This window comes from Ornithodoros turicata, chromosome 8, assembly GCF_037126465.1.
Source record: "Ornithodoros turicata isolate Travis chromosome 8, ASM3712646v1, whole genome shotgun sequence".
NCBI lineage: Eukaryota > Metazoa > Arthropoda > Arachnida > Ixodida > Argasidae > Ornithodoros > Ornithodoros turicata.
In genome coordinates this window covers 36,256,963-36,279,145 of record NC_088208.1, presented here as the reverse complement: position 1 = coordinate 36,279,145, position 22,183 = coordinate 36,256,963, and the positions used below count along the sequence as shown (strand labels likewise).

Genomic DNA, 22,183 nt, shown 5'->3' with positions numbered 1-22,183 from the left:
CTTCTGGATTACCGGTCCAGGGCTCTACCAATTGTATTTCTAAGGTTTGGATGAGCTCCTTCTGAGAGGCCTTCTGCATGCTGGAGGTGGCGGAAGGCTTGCAGACGGCAGGAAGAATAATGAGAATAAGCTTATAGCAGCTGGGATAAACTCGTCTACAAAGCGGGACACGATAGGACTAACAAAACTATACAAAGAGAAGCATAACACATATAAGCAAAAGGAGCATACATTTCTCCAATATTTAGTTACAGGAAGAACTCGCAATGTTGGCCCCAGTACAGCCCTGTCTCTCCTTCGTGGCATAGACATTTGCCGCAAACGCATATGCCTCGCCCACTGCAAAGTACCTGCAAAGAACGAAGTTGAAATAAAATGTCCCTGCACATGCATATAGGTTCATTTCTGCACGTGCGGGGGACCTGAAGTGTTCCAATGGCGTACCCCATCCGGAGCGACACACGTGTCGATCGCAGTGCGACAGTTGCAATCAGGTCCAGCGAAAGACGGGAAGCAAACGCACTTTCCGCACTCGCAGAAGCCTCGTTCTGGTCCTGGTACGAACAGAAGCAAGCAATGATCCGAAAAGTACTCGTGAACTGCGTTCGTTCAGTAGCGTTCATCATATATACTGACCTCCACAAAGCATTCCGTTCACTCTGTCGCACGAGTAGTTGTCACATTCGCAGTACCTACCGAAAATGTGTTCTCCTGGGTTCTAAAATGAAAGCAGAAACGTTGAAACGTAACGTTCTTAGGCTGCTCAGAGCACACCGACTATATATATGCATTGTATGGCGCACCGGACGAGCTTCGCAAGCACAGATGCCGCAGATACATAGTCCTCTTCCGGAACACGGCACCGTGTCATTAGGGCTACGGGGAGGGAGGGGGGGGGGGAGATTACGTTATTTGAGTAATCACTTCAGTAAAGCACTATTACACTACTATATCGTTGTCTGATTTCCGTTTTCTTTTATGTTTTCGTATTCATATTTATTCCTCAACATTCTTACACATATTCAGCATGTGTAGCCAAAGCTCTAAAGGCTTGTTAGCCACACCAGTCAGCTACAAGAAAATAGGAACTTGTCTCAATAAACCTGTAAACAAACAAACAAACCTGCCGCAAACTGTTGGATATAATAATGCCTGTATATAGGAAACTTAAGGTGACCCGTACGACAATCGTGTTCTAACCATAGGGTATATTTTCATCCCTTGGGTTTACAGATGGCATATGCCGGAAATGTTACCCGTGAAATACAATGATAAACCCCGCGGTACTCACAAGATGCATGCCCTAACATCTTCAGCTCCGACAGTGTCCGTACCGTCACATCTGGACGTCCGTGGAGGATTGTGCAGAGAGCTTTCAGACCATAAAGCTGAAGATATTGAGTGCGTATGTAGAAAGAAGCAATGGAGTAGCGATGGAACGGGCGTAATCGTAATATGTGCACGATGGAAATTGATGCTCTGAGGCTGGAACAGAGAAGAAAGGACAAACACAGCACACAAGCCTCAAGTGCCTAAGAACAAGGAAAGAAGGAAGTCACTGAAAAGGTTAGCCAGCTGTAGGACTCGAGCCCACACATCTTCTGGATTGCTGGTCCAGGGAGAGCCCTGGGCCGGCAATCCAGAAGATGTGTGGGCTCGAGTCCTACAGCTGGCTAACCTTTTCGGTGACCTCCTTCTCCCTTCGTAATATGTGAAGCATGAACTAAGTAATCACGGGGAGCTTACTGGAATACACTCTCTTTTTACAAGGCAAACGCCGAAAGAAGCATTGTCAGCATGGCAGTCTTTCCGCAGCCCACAAGATGTTGTCTATTTCTCGCCAGTATTGTCTATGGGAAATATCCTTTAGTATTACCTCGTTCTGATGCCTTCACGTGCTGGTGTAAGGAGCACAAGGATGCGCACAGTGCAATATACTGAAAGGCGGTCCAGTGCTTCATTGTGCTGAAATTAAGTAGTGCAAAGTAATGTGCACACGATAGATACAGTCATAAGTAGCTATGGAAGTGAAAGAAGGCAGACAAGCTGGCGCATACTGAGGGCTGGAACCGGAGATTTCTTTTATTCTTCCGTGTCTCCGGTTCTAGACCTCAATGGGTAGCTATCTGGTCTATAATTATACTAATTATGGAATAGACCTCTCTCTGTTTGTAAACAAATGACTCAAGCTCAAGGAGATCACGAAAGCGTCAGGAAGGTAGTGAACAGCAGGAACAAAACAGTACTGTTCTTCCCTGTTAGCCCAGCTAGAGCGCGAATGGAAACCTAACAACTCCTTTAGGGAGGGCCAGCATCTCCTGATCATACACACAGAGCTGTTCTGCTTGTTGCATAGGAAACACATTGAAACAAATGCTGCATTATTCTGTCTCGCTCATCAGGCAATACAGGGCTACACAGAAACGATCTTAAGGACATAGCGGTAGATGCACCGCATGCACGGCTCACGATGAAATACCTGTTTAAAGGGATACTTACGACTGGAGTGAAGTATCGTAGTGTCACTACACGAGGCAACTCTTGGAAGGAAGTTACTGGAAAGGTTATCGTGAAACATGTGCTGCGGATATCCCTCGCATACTACTCGTGTCTACACGTATAGAAGTAAAGGAACGCCAGAGCATACTTGGGTTTTCATAGTGTCTTTAACGACGGAAAGCTTCGATTATGTGTTGTTCAATATGAAAAATCAAAGCTGTTAGAATCAAATAGAAATATTCAAGTGTTGTCTTGAAATAAAGTTGTCGTTCTTATTGTTTTTAGAAACATTTAATGGCTACTTCTTCTACAGCAATCGAGGACTCATAGTGCGAGCGATGGCGCATGTATGGCACAGCGTGTATGCACATGTTATTTCGGCATGCGTTATTTTCGGCAGCCCTTTTTTTGTGTGTATGTGTGTATGAAATGGCGTTATGCTATGTGTATAGGGGCACACAGTGGGAGAAGGCTGCCATAATTCCTTGAATAACAAAAGCTACACAACGATTATATGGCCATTCGATAATAATATTCTAGATTATTATTAATAATAATAATAATAATATTGAACGGAACTCCGGCATGGAAATGAGTGTGCACAGTGTTCATCCTGCGTGAATACTTCGTACGCCAACGCACGGAAGGCCAGGCGTCAGAGTCACTTGCTTCTCTTCACGTATTCCATAATGCTTCCCTACATATTGAACGGGATTGAAATTCACGCAAGCAGTTGGGTAGAGTGTCGCTTCTGGCGATGAATTACCCCAACCATGACCAAAATAAGGTTGCTGTTGTTGTTATTGTACACTGAACGAGGGACAAGAAAATACGTTATGGATCAAAAGGACGATGCCGAAGCACTGATGACATGCTCCAAACGAAAAATCTCAATAGCCCTCTGTGTTCCCTTCCCTAGTATACCATTAGTAAACTCTAGTAATAATAATAATAGCTCTGGCCTATCTCCCTTTGTGGACAACTGCCAGTATCTGTGAGGAGGAAGAAGAAGGATCAACGGTTACTGCATGTGCAAGAAGAAGGAAAAAGAAGAAGAAATAGTCCCGGTGTGAATCGAAGCCGGGAATTTTGAGAGACAGAAGATTTTAACGAGAACCATCCATCGTACAGTCTGCCACAGAGGAAACAATCTTCATCATGGCATCAGACAAGAAAGCTGCAGGTATAAGCACTGCACTGTACTGTAAGCGTATCTTTGGCAGCGCAACGACCGGTATACTGCCGAATCATAAATAATTACACCTCCTTCATTTCAGCGGCCGAGAGGAACAAAGCATCGGCGAAACTTATGGTCACCATGTTTCCGAGGGTAAGGTAGACTTTATATATACTATGCACTTCACTATATATGCACTTCACGGTGCGCAATTTCTTGCAGATCCCCAAAACGGCCGAGACGTTGCTCGAGTTCGTTATCAAGCGAGAGAGCAAGGTTTCCCTCCTTCGCGATCCGCTCACTCACTTCTGTCAGGAAGAAATTGTCTTGCATTCCCAAGAGTGTTTGCTCAAACTCACCAAGCAGGTGATAACTTACCAGGACATCCGTGACATGATCGAGAACCTCATCGCCCTACATAACATGGTACTTTCTGTGAGCTTGATGTATATTCAGAGTGTCTCGTCGTGCAGGGTGGAACTTCGTTGATATCCTCATGACATACAGACGTCGACATTGGTTCTTCCTGCAGCGTTACCTACAATGTTGTTATACCAAAGGGGCAGCTAGCTGGTCCACTGGTCATATATATATGAAGGAACATGAGACAGACTGCTATGTCATCGCATGGTTTATTAACTTATTTTAGGTTACTGTTTTCTGTATCAAAGTGCAACACTGTTCGTTCGAACGCGAAAAGATACATGCATGCCATACAAGGATGCAGCTACAAAACGTCAATATCATCTTGTGTCCTTGCTCAGTGCATCAAGAAGGACCCGGATGTTGCCAGGACGCTGGGTGAGACGCTACGCAAACTGACCATCATTATAGGGGAAGTGGCGAGTACATTGGAGAAAATATCTGAAGTCCCTATTACCGACTGGATGGCTGTCGCCGATGCCATCGGTTCAAAGGTTGACAAGGTACGTGCGCTTGAGCGACTTGCATCGAGAATTCAGTGTCTCACTGGTTTATATTGTTTTTGGCAACGCCATCTAAGCTGAACAAGGCCCGATCGCTACTCAAAAGGGGTTACTTAATAGTTACTCCCCATAAGAACGCTCTCAGAGCCCACAGTCACGACTTTCTCAGCGACGATTGGCTGAAGCAGACGACATCCTTGCTCTGCAAACGGCACGTAGACAAACGCCGTGACGTAGTCGTTAAGAGTACGCCAGTCCCCATCCGTGCTTTGGGCTATCGTAGCTATGAAAACGAGCCACCATCAGCCACGTGGGCAGCCATTGGTAGCCATTGGTAGACTGGCGGACATTGTAGATGTTGGGAGACATTTAAAGTTCGCGCGCTTCAGAGCTGCTGTTGTGGTCTCGCGCAAGAGCTTGTGGGCCAATCACGTGCCGAAGTGGTGCTTTTAGCGCGCGTTGAAGGTCGGGCCCTTCTTTAGCGTGGGAGGCGTTGGCTTTGCTTCTGTTTTTATTCACGAATTACCTCTTTCTAATCGCTGAATGGCAGCTGAATCCACCAAAGCAACTTCCTTTTGCCACGTTTATCCCCAAGATGCGTGACTTCAAGAACTTGAGAATGCTGGGTGCCGGTGGATTCGGGTAAGGTCCTCTTCAGCTCTTGCTAGTAACAAATAACGGAGAGAGAGATGAAGAAAGTAAGCATGTGTACGACATTGCAAAGGGCTGTGTACTTGGCGAACTACAGACCTGCGAACTTCGTTGCCACCATTAAACTCGTGGCCATGGACCGCTTCAGCAGACACAAACAGGCAGCTATGGACAAAGTGGTCGCTTCGGTCATACGAAACCCTTGCCTCGTTAAGTACTACGCGTGCTTCTGCGTCAAGGTACGGACGTGCCGAGTTTCCATTGCCTTATTTTAAGCCACGTGGGAACGCGCAGGAAGCTTACGTCACCATCATGGAATACATTGCTGGGCTTGACCTTCAGAGAGTCGTTAGCGCTGAAGAATTCCTCTCCATTGATGCCGTAAAGATCGTTATGGCCCAGCTGATCATAGCCCTCGAACATATGCACAACCGAGGCTTCCTTCACAGAGACATCAAGGTGTCCAAGTAAGGTCGTCTCACGTTCTCTTGACAGAATACTACGCTTTCTGTTACTAAGATAACGCGTTCTCTGTTCAGTATGCTAATTCTGCCAGGCGGCCGCGTCAAGGTTATCGATTTTGACACAACAAAAGTCTGCAGCGGTCACTGTACGTTATGAATGATCTTTTTCTGTCTTTTCCTTTCGTGTGCTCGTTCCTTCTGGTTACAGGTTGTCTACCGTTGCAGTTGCCAAACGGCTGCTTCGCGGTTACTGCCGTAGGACTGCCTGTGAATTTAACGACGCTGAATGTGCTGGCACGATGCCTTACATGGCGCCCGAAATCTTAAAGAAGAGGCCATACGGTGAGCATGAAAGGAAGGAAGGAAAGTGGCGGCCACGATAAGCAGACGGCAATTGTGTCGCCTGCTTAGGAAGCTCTCGAAGCGAATATATCTCCACACTGTTCTTTCTAGACCTAAATTAAATAAAACAGGCTTCGTTAGATTCCCCCTGGAAAGACGTACGTGCAAAGTATCCACACCAAAGAACATCATTTTAAAAAAAACTGAAGGACGATTAATGTAATTAATGCCACGAAAATGCGTTAGCATTCAGCCGACCCACCCACTACCGCTATCCACCCCTGACCATCACTAACTGTTACTAACTACACAGCCAAAACAGCGGCGCAAGCCTTCTTCCACGCCGACGGCGTATTTTGAAACGCTGCTTTCGCTCTTCCTCCGTCTCGTTCGCCCGCTTTCGGCGCAGAGCAGCGGCATCCCCTTGCCTGACGTTGCTTGCGTTGTTCCTCGGTTTCGGTGTTTCTTCTTTTGGGGCGTCCTTGGCCGGGCACTCGTACTCGGTTCACACTCCATTGTGTACTTGAATTCAGTCCGTACGCGCCTTGCACACCCGCAAATTCAGACTCGCCCGCGTATCTGGCGCGCCGCCAAGACCGCTTCCGCAGACGTGTTCCTCTCCCTGACGTCACCCGCCGCGGCGCTCGTACATTGGCTTCCGCTCCGTACTTTCTCTTACTCTCAACTCTTCACTGCCCTCATCCTCTCTCACGCGGCGTACTTTCCTCTCCAATGTTTTGGCCACGGATCGACACCGACACTTCTAACGCTAACGCATTAATATAATATTGTGCAGCAGGCCTTTACATGTAAGAGACGATGCTTCTTTTTTTGTTTCTACGACAACTACCCACATGTTTCAGGCCGCGCAGCGGACTGGTGGTCCTCAGGCATCGTCATGTACAAGCTCCTCACTGGCAGGGTGCCCTTCCGGGGCAAAACCAAGCAGATCCTCAAAGAACGCATCGTCACGGCGCCGCTCAAGTGGCCGAAATTCGAAGAACACCCGCACTCGGCGACTCCACCAGCGAAGGATATGACGTACCGTATGCTCAAGAAAAACCCTTCGGAAAGACTCGGATCCAAGAACTACGCAGACCTAAGATCGCACGCTTTTTTCGACGACTTCAACTGGAAGCACATTTACGAAAAGACGGAACTCGTCGATATCCAGAGTATCAAGGACATCATGAAAGCCGACTCCGAGAAACGCAAAAAGACTGGTCCAGATCCAGACGACGACCGAAAGCATCAGCAGATCGACGACATGACCGACATCAGTCCGGAGGCACAGAAGCCGCTGCTGTGTTTCGCTTCGCCCTCGTTCAAGAAGCTCATTCTTACGGTAAAATTATTAAAAAAAAAGCAAATCAAGCTTCATCGGGTAAACCTGTACCTGTTTCTTCAGGTGAAACAAAAGCAGCAGATCAAGGCGACGGACTCGTTCATGAACTCTGGTGATGAGTTTTCGTCCGGAATCGATTACCACCACACGAAAACAAAAAGCAGTTCAAAAAGTACAATCGAGAGTAAGTTTTCTTCTCCTTCTTTTTCTCTCTGCGATATCTGTCGGAACTCTTCGTGGAGAACCATACAGGGCTAGCAGAGAGCCTGTTGGTTGGAGCGCAGACATAGAGCATTGGCCGAGCTCGTTCTCCGTTGTTCCGTTCATCCGTGTTTGTTCTTGTGTTCGGTACTATGTTTGCAAAGTGGTATTAAGCTCCTATACGATATGACGAGGCTGGATAATCGAGCGAGGGCTTTTTTTCCCAGCTTTTATAGTTGTTAACCTCTGACCATGTCTGCTTTCTGGCTTGTGCAGGTACAGATACGGCCATACTTGGAGCTGAGAAGATAGACCTGATACTTTTCAGAAAGAAACAGTTTCGAAAGTTCTGGGGCTTCGGATTTTCATTGTCGAGAAGAATAGCGGAAAACAACAAGTACTTGATTTATGTGGATGTAAGTCTGAATCCTGCCATCGTATATAGAGCAGAATCTAGGAGATATGTTCTCTATTGGCGAGATACCTTGACTTAGTATTTAAGAGGCGTTTACTGAAGTCTCAATCAGAGATAAGAAATCAGATATATCATATGAAGCCTGTCTTTATGAATGGCAAAAGGGCAATGGCGCAGGCGAACTGGTACATGACGACAGTTACGTATATCTCTGGACAAGGGAATACCTAAGACATCGAGGCATCTCGTCAGTGTACCTTTCAGTTTCTCCCCTGCCTCTCCTCAAAGCTGTTGGGGGGTACCTTGTTTGCTTTTCATTAAGGGGTTGCTGTGTATGAGATCGTGTCTCGTTTTTTTCTCTGTCTCGGGTTATATGTCTTTCTTGAGCCTTTATGATTTCAGGACACAGACACCTCTTAATGGTATTGTGGCTAATTTTTACAGAGCGTGAAGAAGGACAGCCCTGCGGATCGCTCTCAGGTTCTCCCCCTGGACGTTGTCTTGGCGGTGAACGGTACCCCTATCGGTGACGCTACGGTGGGTAAGGTGAAAAGGATGATTGGGCAGTCTGACGAACAGATGGTGCTGTCCGTCATGGCTGCGAGCCCGTACCGTATGTTGACCACGAGGCGCGATGTGATGGCGGCGATAAGAAACTCCAACAAGGAAACTATCATCGTGCAAAGAGCTGCCCTGTCCTGTGACGGCGGCACGAGACCTTTTGGACTTGGTATCGTGGACGCTGATACCTGGGATGATAAGTCCAAAGAGCTAGTCCGCATGTTTATGATCACGGTGAGGGTTTACTGAATTACAGAAAAGTACCAATGCTGGTCTAAACCTAAACTCACTTAGCCTATCCCTGCTGAAAAAAAACAACAAAAAACTATTAGGTTACCCAAGAGGTCTTGGGGCCGTTTTTGTTCCACTTCAAGGTGTCCTGAAAGACCCTGTGGGGTCACCTCAAGAGCTTCTCCCTCTGAGCGGAAGAGCAAATCGGGGAGTAATTGCAACTTTTAGTCAGATAGGTTCCAAATAGTCACTGAATTTCGCAAATGCCTACGAAAATCTGATGGAATAAGGCTGTATAAGTTAACAATTTCTGCCCACAGAGCATAAGACATAGTTAGGCGGCTTTTCTGGGCAAATTGTGCCCTATATACGCATGTCTCAATATTTTATTACTCGGCATGTCACGGTTCAATTCGAAGTACTTTCATTCATGCATAGATCGATTATATACCTGCAACTGAGGATATAGAGCGTAAAATGCCACTCTGTCATATTCATTTAGCCCTATATGCATTTACTCCCGAAAGCGACAAACTTTTGTGGCGACGCATTGAGACCCCAAAATACCAAGGAACAACCAGCGGACATACTGGTGTAACCCTGAGGACTTGATAAGGTTACCTCAGTCGTTCGTCTTACCCTGGGGTTCTAATGATTTCTTTCTTTCTCTCTCTCTGACTGTCTGAATTATAAAGCATTATACCGTTGAGGTTAAACACAACGTACCCTATACAACGTCCTCTCGTGATTTTCAGCACGCCGGCGCGGCTACGGTGGGCAAGAAACCCTTGTATCCCGGCGATGTTATAACTCACGTGGACGGAACGGCGCTGTCCAAGTTGAGCATGGAATTAATGCTTCAGACGCTGTCGACAGGCAGGCCAGAGGCCACGCTCACTATTGTTCCCTTTGCGCCTTTCCGCGAGAAGAGGATCAAGCTCAGCAAACTTCGAGAGACGGCCATATCGGACTCGAATGTTCCCAGCAACACTACTGCTGCTCAGATAGAAGAATAAATACAAAATATACAGCAATGTACATTCAAGTTTACAAATATATAATTCGTTCGATCGCACAATGTGTAGGCTGAAATTTCATTGCGACTAAGGACAGAAGCAAATGTAGTGTCCAGCGTATACAGATCGTCGTAGATGACCATCCCTGACACCCAACTGAAACAGCACCGCTCTATCCCAGCCGATATTCTTTGCAGGTGGTGCATACGCGGATACCATGCAGAGTATCGTAGTCTCGGGCCAGGGCTACGTTGCTCGTCTAAGCATCCTGTCTCTGGTCTCTGCCTTTGCGTCTGGTCTAAATTTGACGACTTCGTTTGTTTATTGCTACGCCGTCACCAAACATTATTTGATGAATACCTAACAAAACGCTGTCGAGTCTCTTCCCTCAAGTTTTCCCTGTTGGTCGGACGTTTTTCGACAAATGTCGCCGCAGTTTCCTGCAAGATTCCCATTCCTCACCGCTGAGCAGGCTATACTGCCACATTAAAGCCTGTGCCGCCAGCGTCTATGTGTGGCTGACGCATGGGTTTCCAATAGGCCATTTGAAGCAGTTCCATGGAGCACCACGCCCCCTGTCAGGGCGTGCCGGGACATGCTGTGCAAAACGACAGTGATTTGCTATCGTCTCCGATCGTCGTCGTCGTCGTACTGGTGTATGCACCGCCGCTGTTTTGCACAGCATTTCCCGGCATGCCTTCCCGGGGCTCGTGCTGCTCCCTGGAACTTTTGCAAATAGCCTATATTCACGTTTGGGACGATACTTTAGAGGAACGGCATACAGACAGCAGACTGTAGAGGAAGAAGACGTCCTGCGGCACAGAGGCGCGAGACTTGACTGCGGTTCCTTCTTCTACGTTCGGCCTTTGACCAGTAAAGACGTTCTCTCCCCCTTACTGGCTCGTCCCTTCAAGACTATGGCGGGCTAAGCAGACTACGAGAAGTGATGTAAAAGAAGACAGGAGCGCGTGGTGGCACGGTTACCGGGGCAACAACCGGATTTCTTGCGTCGCTCCTTCTAAAAATTGAACCTTGCGAACCCATGCGTCCGTCGCTTTCGAAGGGGCTTGTGTCGGTTCGCGGACGGACGCATTTGAACTGCAATAGTGCGGACCAGGCTTAAAGCCCTCTGTAACAGAAGCGACATTGGCGACATCAACCACAGTCACTAACCCACATATGGTCGACGTGAAGAAGAGGAAGACAGACGAAAGAATATCATCAGCGTTCGAACCACGCCATTTCGTAGATAATTTCAGCCGATGGAACGCACATCCCAAATCAGCGACCGGACCGTGATCCTAACGGTGATTCTCTGGATGACCATCTTCCTCGTGTTTTCCTCAGCTGCCTTGGCATTAGCTGTCACTTCACATAAGATGTTCGCGTTCCTCATCATCGTGGGTCTCGTCACTTCGACGCTGGCGGCTGACTTGTACGTCACCAAGCACCGTAACACCAGCGTCAGCTATAACTCCCTGTGTGAGCAAGAATTATCCATCGCCCAAACTCCGTTCACAAGTCAACACTTGTTCCCCTCTAGCAGCAGCTTCAAGTCTGAACCTTGCCTATGCACTGAACGGGTGGTCCTTCCACCACGTTACTATTCTTCACCTCGGCTGTCTACATCTTCCATGTCAGTACTGGTGGGGGCTGTCGCGCCACAAGATTCACCGAAGCCTCAGAAACCCAATGACCCCGTACAGGATACGGAAAAGGCAATGCAGAAAAAGACAGCGACAGTGGCAGAAGGTAATCGTGTCAGCTTTGGAGAAAAGCACCGATCATCTATGCTGTGTCCCAGCAACTCAAACGAGACGAGCTTTACCTGTTCCCTGGAGATGCCTTCTTTCTGGAAGGACGAGATATCGCTGTCGTCGGTGGACAGCATTGGTGAAACCGAAGGGGCGATGCCTCCCAGCCCCCAGTTCAGCGAAAGCAGCAAGGGTGTTACATCGGTGGGCTCTGATAGTCGTTATTTACATGAAGCATTCCTCGAAGGCCCTTCGGACGGGAGCACAGTTCAAGGCTCGACCAGCCTACTGCAGGCCATGGACGTTCCGGTGGGAATCACCTCTAACGAGATCATGCTGCGGCTGCAAGAACTAGAGGATATATGGAAGACCTGTCTAGAAGGTCGGACGGAGCTCGGGGCGCTTCATGCACGCAAACAACCAACGTCCTCTAAAAGGATGAAGCCCCCTGGGAAGACCGACATTTGTGGTCCCTCGTCAGGTGTAGAGAGAAAGATGCCGGAGATTCCTCCAGATAGACGTGACCCTGAAGAGGGCCACAGTTTTGTAGCCAATAGCCTCTCAACAGGTGCCTCAAGGAATAGTCCCGAAAGGAAGAAATACTGTTCTATTTTCTAATCGTGGATGCTATATAACATAAAAAGCTGATCTGCTCGTGGTCTTCAACGTCGGACGTAACAAAATCAATGCAATTTATTTCCTGATATGTACACCGCTGATGTCTCTGAAAACGCATATTACATTCTTGGTCTCGGCTACTTTCAGATTTCGATGGTAATGTTTTGGAACATATTTATCCATACCGTTCAGTATAAACAGCCAATAAATGTGTACCTTTCTACACATTGAGGAATCTTCATAGAGTAATGACAATTAATACCAGAAATAACAGGAGCTGGAGTATCGGGCAGGGGTGGAGCTCGAGATTCTCTGCAAGGATACGCTGAACTGTACGAATGTGTGAACATCATGGATGCTTCGCAATACTATAACAAACTGGTAAAACGTTATATCGAGTAGATAAACCTTTGACGCCCTTTTGTAACCCCACGGTCCTAAACAGGTTCCCACCACGCTGCGGTTAACGTTGCTGGTCATGTTGACCAATGAAACGGGTGTATGTAGTTCATTATCGGGACCGCTGGGTTTTAAAAATTAGCATTCGAAGGGTAAATATTGCATAAAAGTAAAAGATGGTCTTAAACCGAATCTAAAAATATAAGAATTATAAAATTACGTCGTCTAGAACTTTTTTTTTTTTTTTTTACATTCACCATGCGGAGCATTTCTGCAGCAGGAGTAACAACGGCCTTGCTAAGCCTAACTGATGTTGATGTTCGCCATCTTGTAAAGAAGCGTTGAACCATATTGAACCTGTCTATAGCAAGATTGCTAGAAGGAACCTGTCGAAATATCCTGTGTCTATAAGAAATAAAGGAAAACAAAGGAAATCGACAAGGTATAGCTCGGTCTTGCGGTCATGGATCACGCGGCCTAGACTATATACTGGAACAGTTGTCGTGCGTCGGACGCACTTGGCACGAGCATCGTCGATGCTCCGCGTGCTCGTGTCTCGTACCTTCAATATTTTACGCAGGTTTCGTGGCAACGATACACCAGCCTTTACGCATTTCCTGTATTCGTGTAACCAACGCTCATCTGGTAAGTAGAATTCGGTAGTTCCACTAGATAACACTTTAAAATACAATTACGTGGGGTTCGCTTAATATGCGTATATGACACACGCGGCATTCAGCTTCAAGGTGTAACCGACCGTTGCGCCGCGCCCTTGGAACATGATGGCGAGCGTAGTGCAACAATTTCAAGCGGTGTTGTGGAAGAACGTCTGCATCCAGGGCATAAAGCGCCACTACGTCACCACTGGGCTGGAGTTCGCCATCGTGGCCTTGTGCTTCTGGTTTGACGCATATATTAACGCGAAGAGCAGCCCGCTCACCTACACAAGAACCATCTCCTATCCACCCAAGGGCCCTTTCCTCAGCGTCAAAAGAAGTCGGACCATCGTCTACGGACCACCATCGGACCACACCACATTTCTGGTCGACACAGCCTTCCCGTTCTCTGGTAAGCCCTACAGTCAATATCATGGATCAGGTGGAAGCCATAGAAAAGGCTGACGTCGATGGTGATTTGGTGCTTCTGGTCAAGTAGGGCATCAAGTGTGGCTTTTTCCTCTGATCATGTGGCACTGCTAAGTAATCGCCATAAACTGTACGTCACAGAAACTTCACACTTCGGATCAGCATCAGACATAGAAACCATCTCTGTGGCGTCTTGGGCAGAACTGCTCCGAAAGTGCAAGTCTGACGATGCCATCTGCTTCTTCGTCCATTCCAGCTCCGATGACGTCAACTTTAACTACACCTGCTATTTCGTGATGCGAAATCACCAGGAATTCAATTACAAGAGACAGCTCACATTCTCGGCCAAAGATAGAACAACCCCATTGGAAAGTAAGCTTACAGTCGATGCAAATATGCTGTATCCGGACGATGCTTTCGTTTTGCAGATCAGACATTTATGCTTCAATCGGTCATAGAACATGCTCACTTAGAATGGGTCCGGCGAAGTTTCACGAATCAGAGTGGCAGTAAAAGCGAACAGTACAGGGTAAGCCATTATTTCATTACTGCAAATGATGTAATACAAGCACATCCGACGATAGCAGACAGGACAAACATAGCTCAGACACGCAGCCTGCAGGAAAAACACGACTTGGTTTGGACTATATAGGAAGAATGCAAACCTTGCTTTTTTCCTAACTCCGCCAACATAGCGGAGGAGGCCTAGCCCTACAGCAACGGTGCTCGCATCTATCAAGGCTCCTCCCGAAGCAAGGGCGCTGTGCCCTTAGAAATCCCTTGTTTCCTCAGTTTCTTCTCTCCCAGCTTCTTTTGTATACCTCTCTTCATACGTAGGTATACACGAAGCAATTCCCTCGCCCTTCCGTACCATCCGACGGAGAATATTACCGGATAGAAATGGCCATGTTCCTAGTGGCTGCCTTCGTGGTTCCCTTCTGCGTACACGTCAGCACCATAGTAGCAGAGAATGCGTCAGGACTAAAGGTACTGCAGCACTGCCACTCTACATACGTAAAGCCCAGTAACTGGAAAGCAACCTTCCTTCATGAACTTTTGTCTGGCGCTTCCTGACTTGCAGGAAATGCTTGGCATCATGGGTCTTCACGAATTCATTTATTGGCTTGGTCACTTCTGTACGTTTGCACTGACCAGCATTATATCCTGCGTCGTTGTCCTATATTTCCTGGTAATGTCCAAGTCCTCGGACACAGGGCGCGCCATTCTCAACAATGCAGACCCATCTCTTGTGGCCGTGGCACTCTTCATGTTCAGCCTCATGAGCAGCATGCATACCATCCTGGTAGCGTGTGTCTTCAACAGATGTAAGCAACAAGAGAGCTACGAAACACAGTCCAGAAAACAATCTCCTCTACTGCAGCCAGCATAGCAGTCACATTCAGCCTCATCTACTGGATCCCCTTGACCTACATCGCTCCATGGGTTTGGGCCGAAGAATCGCCGTACAGCATCTCCTCGTACTTATTTACGCCGCGCATCAACAAGCTCTTGTCGAGCGTGACTCCCTGCCTGGGGACCCATTGGATCCTCAAGATAATAAGCCTCGCCTGTGACGCAGAAGGTGATCCACCAAAGTGACGCTTAAGACAGATGCCTGTATGTATGCTTGAACGGCAGGTGGAGCACGCTGGGAGCTTGTGACCAGACGTGTGCTAGGCTGGGACAATGTCACTGTACTGGAGATCTGGTCAGTCATGGCCGCCACGACTTTTCTCGTTATCCCTATGATGATATGGTACCTCACACGAGTCCTGCCTTGGGTGACCGGTATACCGCAGCCCTTTTACTTTCCGTTCATGGTAAGCGGTTTCATTAATACACTATTCCCGAAATGCGCGACTAGTTGTTCTTGCTCCTAGATATCTTATTGGAGACCGCCGTCATCAGCAACATCGTTTCGCGTGCCAACCAACAGGTATTTCGAAAAGCCGCCAAAGAACCTCGAAGCTGCAGTAAATATTAGGGGCCTAAGGAAGGTAGGTTATACTGTAGAACATAATCGGTGTAATCTGTTACGGACAACGGGGAAAATCCTTGCCCAGCACTTCGGAGCCACTGTGGTTCTGGACGGGATCGACTGGAAGTTCTACAACGGCGAAATCACGGTTCTTCTCGGCCATAACGGTGCGGGAAAGACTACGCTGATGAACATTTTGACAGGTAAGGCATTAATCAAACCCATGAACGGGATATTCAGGACGGCAACTTTATAAAAACAGGCCTCACGCCTCCAACCGATGGATCGGTCACCATCTGCGGCTACGATATAGTAAAAAACACGAGGCTTGCTCGGAAGAATATTGGACTGTGTCCGCAATTCGACGTATTTTTCGATGATCTCACTGTCTGGGAACACCTTGTCTTCTTCGGAACGGTATAATACGCCCATAGCACTAGTCGTCTTTTGACATCCTGATGGTCGTTTTGCGTTCAGGTTAGGGGAATATCACGCTGGAAGCTGAAAGGAAGAGCTGCCCACGTGATCAAAATGGCAAATTTAAAGGCCAAGGCCAAGCATCTGGCTAAAACACTGTCGGGTGGCATGAAGAGAAGGCTCAGTGTCGCCATAGCAACGATTTCTAGACCAAAGGCAAGCGATCTATATGGCTACATTCGAGTGTTTTGGCAGAGGCAAGAGCGCTTCGCGTTTCCATTGCAGGTCATTGTCCTTGACGAACCGTCTTCTGGGTTGGATCCAGAAACACGGAGAGAAATGTGGGACCTGTTTCTGGGCATGCGCAACAAATGCAGCCTACTACTGTCAACGCACGACATGGAAGAAGCTGATGTACTCGGAGATCGCATTGCGATTATGTCTCAAGGCAAAATACGTTGTTGGGGTGCACCAGTTTTCCTCAAGAAAACGTTCGGTAGGTGCGGAACAGTGTGGAAATGCATAGACACGTCGCCATGATAGACTGCCCCTGTAGACTCCTTTACTTGCTCTGCATCAGTCCTACTAAAGACAGCTTGAACAATGCTTTCAGGAACGGGCTATCAAATGTCCATTGAAAAGATGCAGACGGGACTAAGAGCGGACGACATCCTAGCCGTGATCCAACGAACCGTCCCCGAAGCAGAAATCACGAGCAGAACCTTAAATGGCATCAAGGTATCACTACGCGTAAATGAGATTACGGGATTCCAAGAGATGTTTGACACCCTTGAGAGGAATAGTAATCAAATGGGCATAAAGAACATTGGTGTGTCAATATCTACGATGGAAGACGTCTATATCAAGTAAGATGGGGCTCTTCATTGTATCATTCCCCTACCTTGCATTATCAGTCCCTGCCATTAAATGATGCAATGTATTACGCAGGGTTAACCTCGAAGAAGGCATTGATGCCATCGGTTCGGCTGAAGAAGTCGCAGGTGAGTAGATTACCTGTGTATGTGGTCGCATACTGTCATGAACTTGGCTTTGGCTTTCCAGAGATAGACCTCAAGCAAGTCTGTGGCGTTAAATGCCGCAAGCCAACAGCGCGACAAAGATTCGGGGCTCTACTTTCAAATCGTTGGCTTCACTACAGACGTGTCTGGCCCACTCCGCTAGTCGGCATTCTCGTGCCGCTGCTTATCTTCTGGTGCGACCTTGCCCTGGAACAGATATTCGCTCATACAGCCGATCGGTCCCTTGGGACCACGGTAGGAGGAGCACTGCACGCTAAATTAGGGGAGCTTTATCCCTCGGCCGGAGCCTTCTTACAATACGATGCATCCAGCGAACACTTCACTGAGGGGACTTACAGACCTCTGGTCGAAAGCGAAGTTTCGTCTGTCAATGTTTTCTATGATGCTGAAGCCCAACTGTTGGACCTTGGAAATAAGAATTTCGAGACCTTCGTGGATACATATATACTTGGGGCGTCCAGTACTGGTCACACGTAAGTTCAACATTTCATCATTCTGCGCTGAATCCCGCCAGCAACTGTTGGTAATATGTTCCGCAGGCTCTACGCTTGGTGGAGCCCTTACTACGAGTTGAGCCGAACCTTATCCCTCAACTTGCTGAACACAGCGCTTCTCCGAACATACAGCGGTGACCCTCTGGCGCACATGTCACTTAGCACCGTGGTGGAAGTAAACGAGGACGCCCCAGAAGCCACTCTTCCACAGGCGCAGCTCTCTGTACTGGGCGTATGGATACGCCTTGGTCTGCGCCTCGTGTTCTTTCCTTTAGGCTCTTCCTTCATCATTGCTGCCGCTGTGTTATTCCCTGTGCTGGAAAAGACCAACCAGTGCAAGAGTCTTCAGCTGATGAGCGGTATATCGAGCACGCTGTTTTGGTCGTCGCACCTTTTCTTCGACACTATTCTGTATGTCCTGACATGGATCGCCGTGATGATTTTATACAGCACGTACACTCCCATATTACCGGAGACAGGAAGTAAGTGCTTCGTGATGTGAAATTTCATGCTCTTTCATGTTTCATGTTCTCTGCTATGTACCCAGTGGCGGCGCTTGCGTGGGCCATCGCTTCAGCATTTCTAACCATCACTCTAACCTACTGCTTCTCTCTTGGAGTTGAAACTCAGTCGCGTGGCTTCACAGCTCTGGTGCTGCTCTATTCAGTCGGAGGTGAGGAATGTAGAAGCTGCAATTCGGTTTAGAAGAAGAAAATGTTCGTTGCAGGTTTGTTTTCATCAATGTTTGTGCTTGCCTGCCGCGCAGTGCGCAAATGGGTCTATGCAAGGACGGCAGTCTCAATGCTTCCGTTCTTCATAGTGCCGTACTCGCTGATAAAACTCTTGGAGATCAACTTCAGCATGCACATATGCATATCTCATTATCACCGTAAAACTGACTCTGGTAACCTCTTGGACACGGTCTGCGAAGATAAAGGGTTCATAAGTGCGTCACCTGGAATGACATACTGCTGCGCACGTAAGTGAACCAATTCCATTGCGTGCAAGTGGCGTCCCAAACAGCTTTACGTGGCTCTGTGCAATCCCATTACGTCCGAACTGTTACTTATGGGAAAGCCTTGTGGCACTCGATTCCACAAACATTCAGAAGAATTAGCTAGGTTTCCAACAAGGCTGTCTGTAGCACTGCGAATGCTAGAAGTATCTGCCAAGGAACTACTCATCGCTACTTTATACTCATCTGACAAGACACGTGTGGTACTATGGGATGGGGGTTCTTGATCGTTGCGGCTCGCAGCTTCATTTTTCAGGCCAGACTTGAGTGCGTGCAAAAAATGTTGAAATTCAGTAATTTCTTTGTGCATCAGTCATTAACCTAGTTCCCTACAGGAGACCAATTACAGCATTCAGACCCTGTCGCAGGAAATTCTTGGCGGCGTCTTGTGTCTTTGCTCCGTACACAGAACAACCAGCAGTGTCGTTGTCCTATTCCAAAGCATTCCCGAGCCCAAAAACCTCCCGTCTCGTTTCTTTTTCTACTAAAGCTCCTTTTTCTGCGGGCAGTGTCTAACTTGTCGCAACAATGTAGTGTTTGCTGATCATCTTTCGTTTTCAGAGAACAAAGCTAGAAAAGGAGCAGACGAGATTCTGCAAAGTCCCTTTACATTGGACGACGAGGGCATCCTATCGGAGCTCATCATTATGCTTCTCGAAGGCCTACTCGCCTACATCTTCATTTGCGTTGCCGATTCTGGAGCCCTGTATACGAGTCATACTTCAACGAGCGAGCCAGCTAAAGACGGAGACGTAGAAAGGGAACGCAAGTTGGTCGACCGTCTCTACAGTCGCAAGAAGTTCTCCGCGTACAGTCTGGTCGTGCGGAACCTTCAGAAGGAGCTCGGCACGCTGCGGGTGATACGGGGTCTGTCGTTCACGATAAACCACGGAGAATGCTTCGGTCTCCTGGGAGTTAACGGAGCGGGGAAGACGACCACATTCCAGTTGTTAACTGGGCTCATGCAACCGACCAGCGGTGAGGCATACATGGACGGGCTTGTCATGAGCAAACATCAAAGACAGGTTGGTCTTTTTTTCTCTGACTCCGTGTTAGCGCCGCGCAGCAACTGTGGCTATGAGCGGCGTACAGATGTGGATAGGTGGAGAGAGGACAGCAGGAAGGAGTGGGGGACAGGGGGATTAGTTTGCGTCCTGGGCCGACTTCAGGGGGAACTGTGCCGACATTCGTCTCGAAAGTCTTCGGAAAACTCAGGGAAAAGCTCAGACAGCACAACCGGTGGTAGGATTCGAACCCACAACCTCCCAGTCTTTACCACCAACTAGCGGGGCGCCTTAACCTGCTCTGCCATGCCGCTGGTGTGGTTTAATGTGATACGATGTATGACGCTACGTAACTGCACTAAATACTACAAATAAGAAGCTACAAATAACAAAACTAGCAAAGTGAAAGCGCTATAGTGCTGTCGTATTGCACCCACTGCTTCGAGGAGATGGACAAGGTACGCCCACTTAAGCTGTCTATTCATTTCCCACAGTGGCAGTCGAACATTGGCTATTGCACACAACAAAGAGGGCTCCATGGGAAACTGAATGCATACGAAAGCCTGTTCCTGTACGCCCGCCTTCGTGGAATTCCCGAAAAGCAACTACCGCCTCTGGTCGAAAGTATGATCAGAGTGGTGGACCTTGTTCCACATGCGCACAATATCGCAGAGTCTTACAGGTAAGCAGGCGAAAGCAGGTATATGCGCGTACAAACAAATAAGAACACTTTAGTGGCGGAAGCAAGCGCAAGCTGTCTATGGCCATTGCAATGATCGGGCTTCCAACGCTTGTATTCCTGGACGAACCAACAGCGGGAGTAGATGTCGTGGCCCGCAGGAAAATATTCGCTGCTGTGCAGGACATCCGGGAAGAGTCGGGCATTTCCATCATCCTTACTTCACACAGGTGAGAGAAGCAAGGCTCGTCACAGAAGTGAATTTGGTACTAGATGCCTTCCCTGCCGTGGGTACCTTCGGTACCTTTCTTGCAGTCTACCACTGCAGTCTGTACGAGGATATGTCATAGCTGGCTCATGTCGAGTTTTAATGCCGTTCGATACCTATACTGAATCGCGATTCGTACGGTTCTCGTCGTATTCCGAAAAGACGAATTCTGTGCGCACGCGCTGCATCCCGCGGGCATCCATGGACTATGGGCCGGGAAGTGAGAAACAGCTAGGAGGTTTTCTTCCCCGTTTGACAACAAAGTTTCCACAATCCAAAGCTGCATGATGCTATGCTCTCCGAGTCATGGTTCAAGGTCTTTCAATTACCTTTTGAAGCTCAGTCATCATTTTGTCTGGGATGTAAAATAGAGTTTATGACGAGGGCTTTTTCACAAATGTAAGTGACGATCCCTGACCGTTAAAGATCATAGAACAGAAAGGATACTGATTTATATAACCGAGGGCGCTGTGAACTTTGTGCAAAGAGTGCTAATGGCTGTGGTATGGGCCGGCGAGAGGGCCGGGGCCCGCGGGACCCAAGGCCTGTCGTAATCATATAGAGAAGAAATACTTGGACATGATCCATGCCCCCGGGGCCCGTAATTTCTCTCGCCTTCCTGGCTGTGGTATCGAAGCTATAGTTTTGAGTCAGGATAAGCATTAGCAGCTCCATGAGAACAAGAAAAGGATGCGAATCAAGGGTTCTCAAGCACAGTGAAAAATTGCAAGGTATTCTATGGTGTCAAGAACCAGTGGAAACCATGCGAGAGTTTCTGAGTCAATTACAGTGCAGGTCCCGATCCTCCTGTCATATCCTGGATGTTCTTGTCGGAAAGCATCTTCAATAACAGTGTTTTACGTTTACAGTAACAGTTTACAATAACGTGTTTTGAACTTTCACCAACACAGCATGGACGAATGCGAAGCCGTCTGCGATCGTATCGCGATCATGGTGGAAGGCCAGTTCCAGTGCCTCGGCACACTGCAGCACCTGAAGCGCAAGTTTGGCCGCGGCTGTCTGCTTACGGTCAAGGTGGCTGACAAGGACGAATCGCTGCGGACTAAGATGGAAACTGAGATAGGCAGCGCTTTTCCCGGGATTCACCTCAAGGAATACCATCAGGTGAGGAGTATTTGCTGGTGTTCGAGCAGTTCCGATCGTTTACGGGATCCGTCGTGCAGGGCGTATTCGAGTACCAGATGGATAAGAGACTGGAATGGAGTCAGCTCTTCCGCCGCATTGAGACTCTGCAGAAGCAGTTCAACTTCGAGCACGTTCTCGTTTCGGACACGAGCCTGGAGCAGATATTCATTTGGTTTGCCAAAAAGAATCAACGTGATGTTAAAGTGGATGGCGGTGCCACGCGGGACACTGGATGCAGAGTAATGTCTCCCGCATAGTGCTGCAATAAACATTGTTATGCTACTGACCTACTTGCATACTTTATTATTTATGTGCATTTGTTACTGTATTATGAACAGGTCCACGCTGATGTGGTCAGTCGTTATGCTTGGGATGCGTTACAAATTACTACCAAGTAAATCTAACTCATCCCACGCAGAACCACTGACCACATCAGCATGGACCTGTTCATAATACAG

At 47.9% G+C, this 22,183-nt stretch overlaps 3 protein-coding genes across 5 annotated transcripts; 2 read left to right on the top strand and 1 right to left on the bottom strand.

The window, feature by feature from the left end:
* Positions 1–213: 213 nt before the first annotated feature.
* Positions 214–2,563, bottom strand: LOC135366218 (integrin beta-PS-like). Its single transcript, XM_064598886.1, has 7 exons — positions 2,500–2,563; positions 1,877–1,965; positions 1,292–1,388; positions 804–876; positions 637–718; positions 445–554; positions 214–350 (listed from the first exon to the last, which is right to left on the bottom strand). The coding sequence occupies exons 2-7, from the start codon at positions 1,959–1,961 to the stop codon at positions 249–251; spliced, it is 549 nt and encodes a 182-aa protein (XP_064454956.1). The 5' UTR covers positions 1,962–1,965; positions 2,500–2,563; the 3' UTR covers positions 214–248.
* A 1,006-nt stretch (positions 2,564–3,569) lies between these two features.
* LOC135366217 (microtubule-associated serine/threonine-protein kinase 3-like) lies at positions 3,570–9,875 on the top strand. 2 transcript variants are annotated; one of them, XM_064598885.1, is made up of 14 exons: positions 3,570–3,682; positions 3,777–3,829; positions 3,899–4,102; positions 4,441–4,602; positions 5,153–5,244; positions 5,351–5,492; positions 5,548–5,720; positions 5,793–5,863; positions 5,943–6,059; positions 6,923–7,404; positions 7,468–7,588; positions 7,882–8,021; positions 8,465–8,815; positions 9,568–9,875. In XM_064598885.1, the coding sequence occupies exons 1-14, from the start codon at positions 3,658–3,660 to the stop codon at positions 9,826–9,828; spliced, it is 2,394 nt and encodes a 797-aa protein (XP_064454955.1). In that variant the 5' UTR covers positions 3,570–3,657; the 3' UTR covers positions 9,829–9,875. The 2 variants fall into 2 exon arrangements, with proteins under 2 accessions (XP_064454955.1, XP_064454954.1); XM_064598884.1 differs by having other exon boundaries at positions 5,327–5,492.
* A 3,261-nt stretch (positions 9,876–13,136) lies between these two features.
* LOC135367158 (phospholipid-transporting ATPase ABCA3-like) lies at positions 13,137–22,000 on the top strand. 2 transcript variants are annotated; one of them, XM_064600288.1, is made up of 24 exons: positions 13,137–13,244; positions 13,339–13,667; positions 13,826–14,056; positions 14,113–14,213; positions 14,522–14,671; positions 14,766–15,009; positions 15,066–15,266; positions 15,323–15,504; positions 15,565–15,681; positions 15,748–15,865; positions 15,925–16,079; positions 16,140–16,295; positions 16,365–16,575; positions 16,693–16,945; positions 17,028–17,080; positions 17,142–17,592; positions 17,659–18,095; positions 18,161–18,286; positions 18,434–18,592; positions 19,190–19,653; positions 20,127–20,314; positions 20,368–20,541; positions 21,491–21,704; positions 21,764–22,000. In XM_064600288.1, exons 2-24 carry the CDS (start codon positions 13,379–13,381, stop codon positions 21,980–21,982), a joined length of 4,893 nt encoding a protein of 1,630 aa, XP_064456358.1. In that variant the 5' UTR covers positions 13,137–13,244; positions 13,339–13,378; the 3' UTR covers positions 21,983–22,000. The 2 variants fall into 2 exon arrangements, with proteins under 2 accessions (XP_064456358.1, XP_064456357.1); XM_064600287.1 differs by having other exon boundaries at positions 18,341–18,592.
* The last annotated feature ends 183 nt before the right edge of the window (positions 22,001–22,183 follow it).

Excerpts from the sequence above, each read along its gene's own strand:
- LOC135366217 (XM_064598884.1), top strand. The coding sequence starts at position 3,658 with ATGGCATCAGACAAGAAAGCTGCAG. Across the intron at positions 3,683-3,776 it reads ATCAGACAAGAAAGCTGCAG|CGGCCGAGAGGAACAAAGCA; the intron begins GTATAAGCACTG and ends CCTTCATTTCAG. Across the intron at positions 4,603-5,152 it reads TCGGTTCAAAGGTTGACAAG|CTGAATCCACCAAAGCAACT; the intron begins GTACGTGCGCTT and ends GCTGAATGGCAG.
- LOC135366218 (XM_064598886.1), bottom strand. The coding sequence starts at position 1,961 with ATGAAGCACTGGACCGCCTTTCAGTATATTGCACTGTGCGCATCCTTG. Across the intron at positions 719-803 it reads GTGCTTGCGAAGCTCGTCCG|AACCCAGGAGAACACATTTT; the intron begins GTGCGCCATACA and ends CTTTCATTTTAG. Across the intron at positions 351-444 it reads CGTGTGTCGCTCCGGATGGG|GTACTTTGCAGTGGGCGAGG; the intron begins GTACGCCATTGG and ends CGTTCTTTGCAG.
- LOC135367158 (XM_064600287.1), top strand. The coding sequence starts at position 13,379 with ATGATGGCGAGCGTAGTGCAACAATTTCAAGCGGTGTTGTGGAAGAAC. Across the intron at positions 16,576-16,692 it reads TTTCCTCAAGAAAACGTTCG|GAACGGGCTATCAAATGTCC; the intron begins GTAGGTGCGGAA and ends CAATGCTTTCAG. Across the intron at positions 18,287-18,340 it reads GCTGCTCTATTCAGTCGGAG|GTTTGTTTTCATCAATGTTT; the intron begins GTGAGGAATGTA and ends TGTTCGTTGCAG.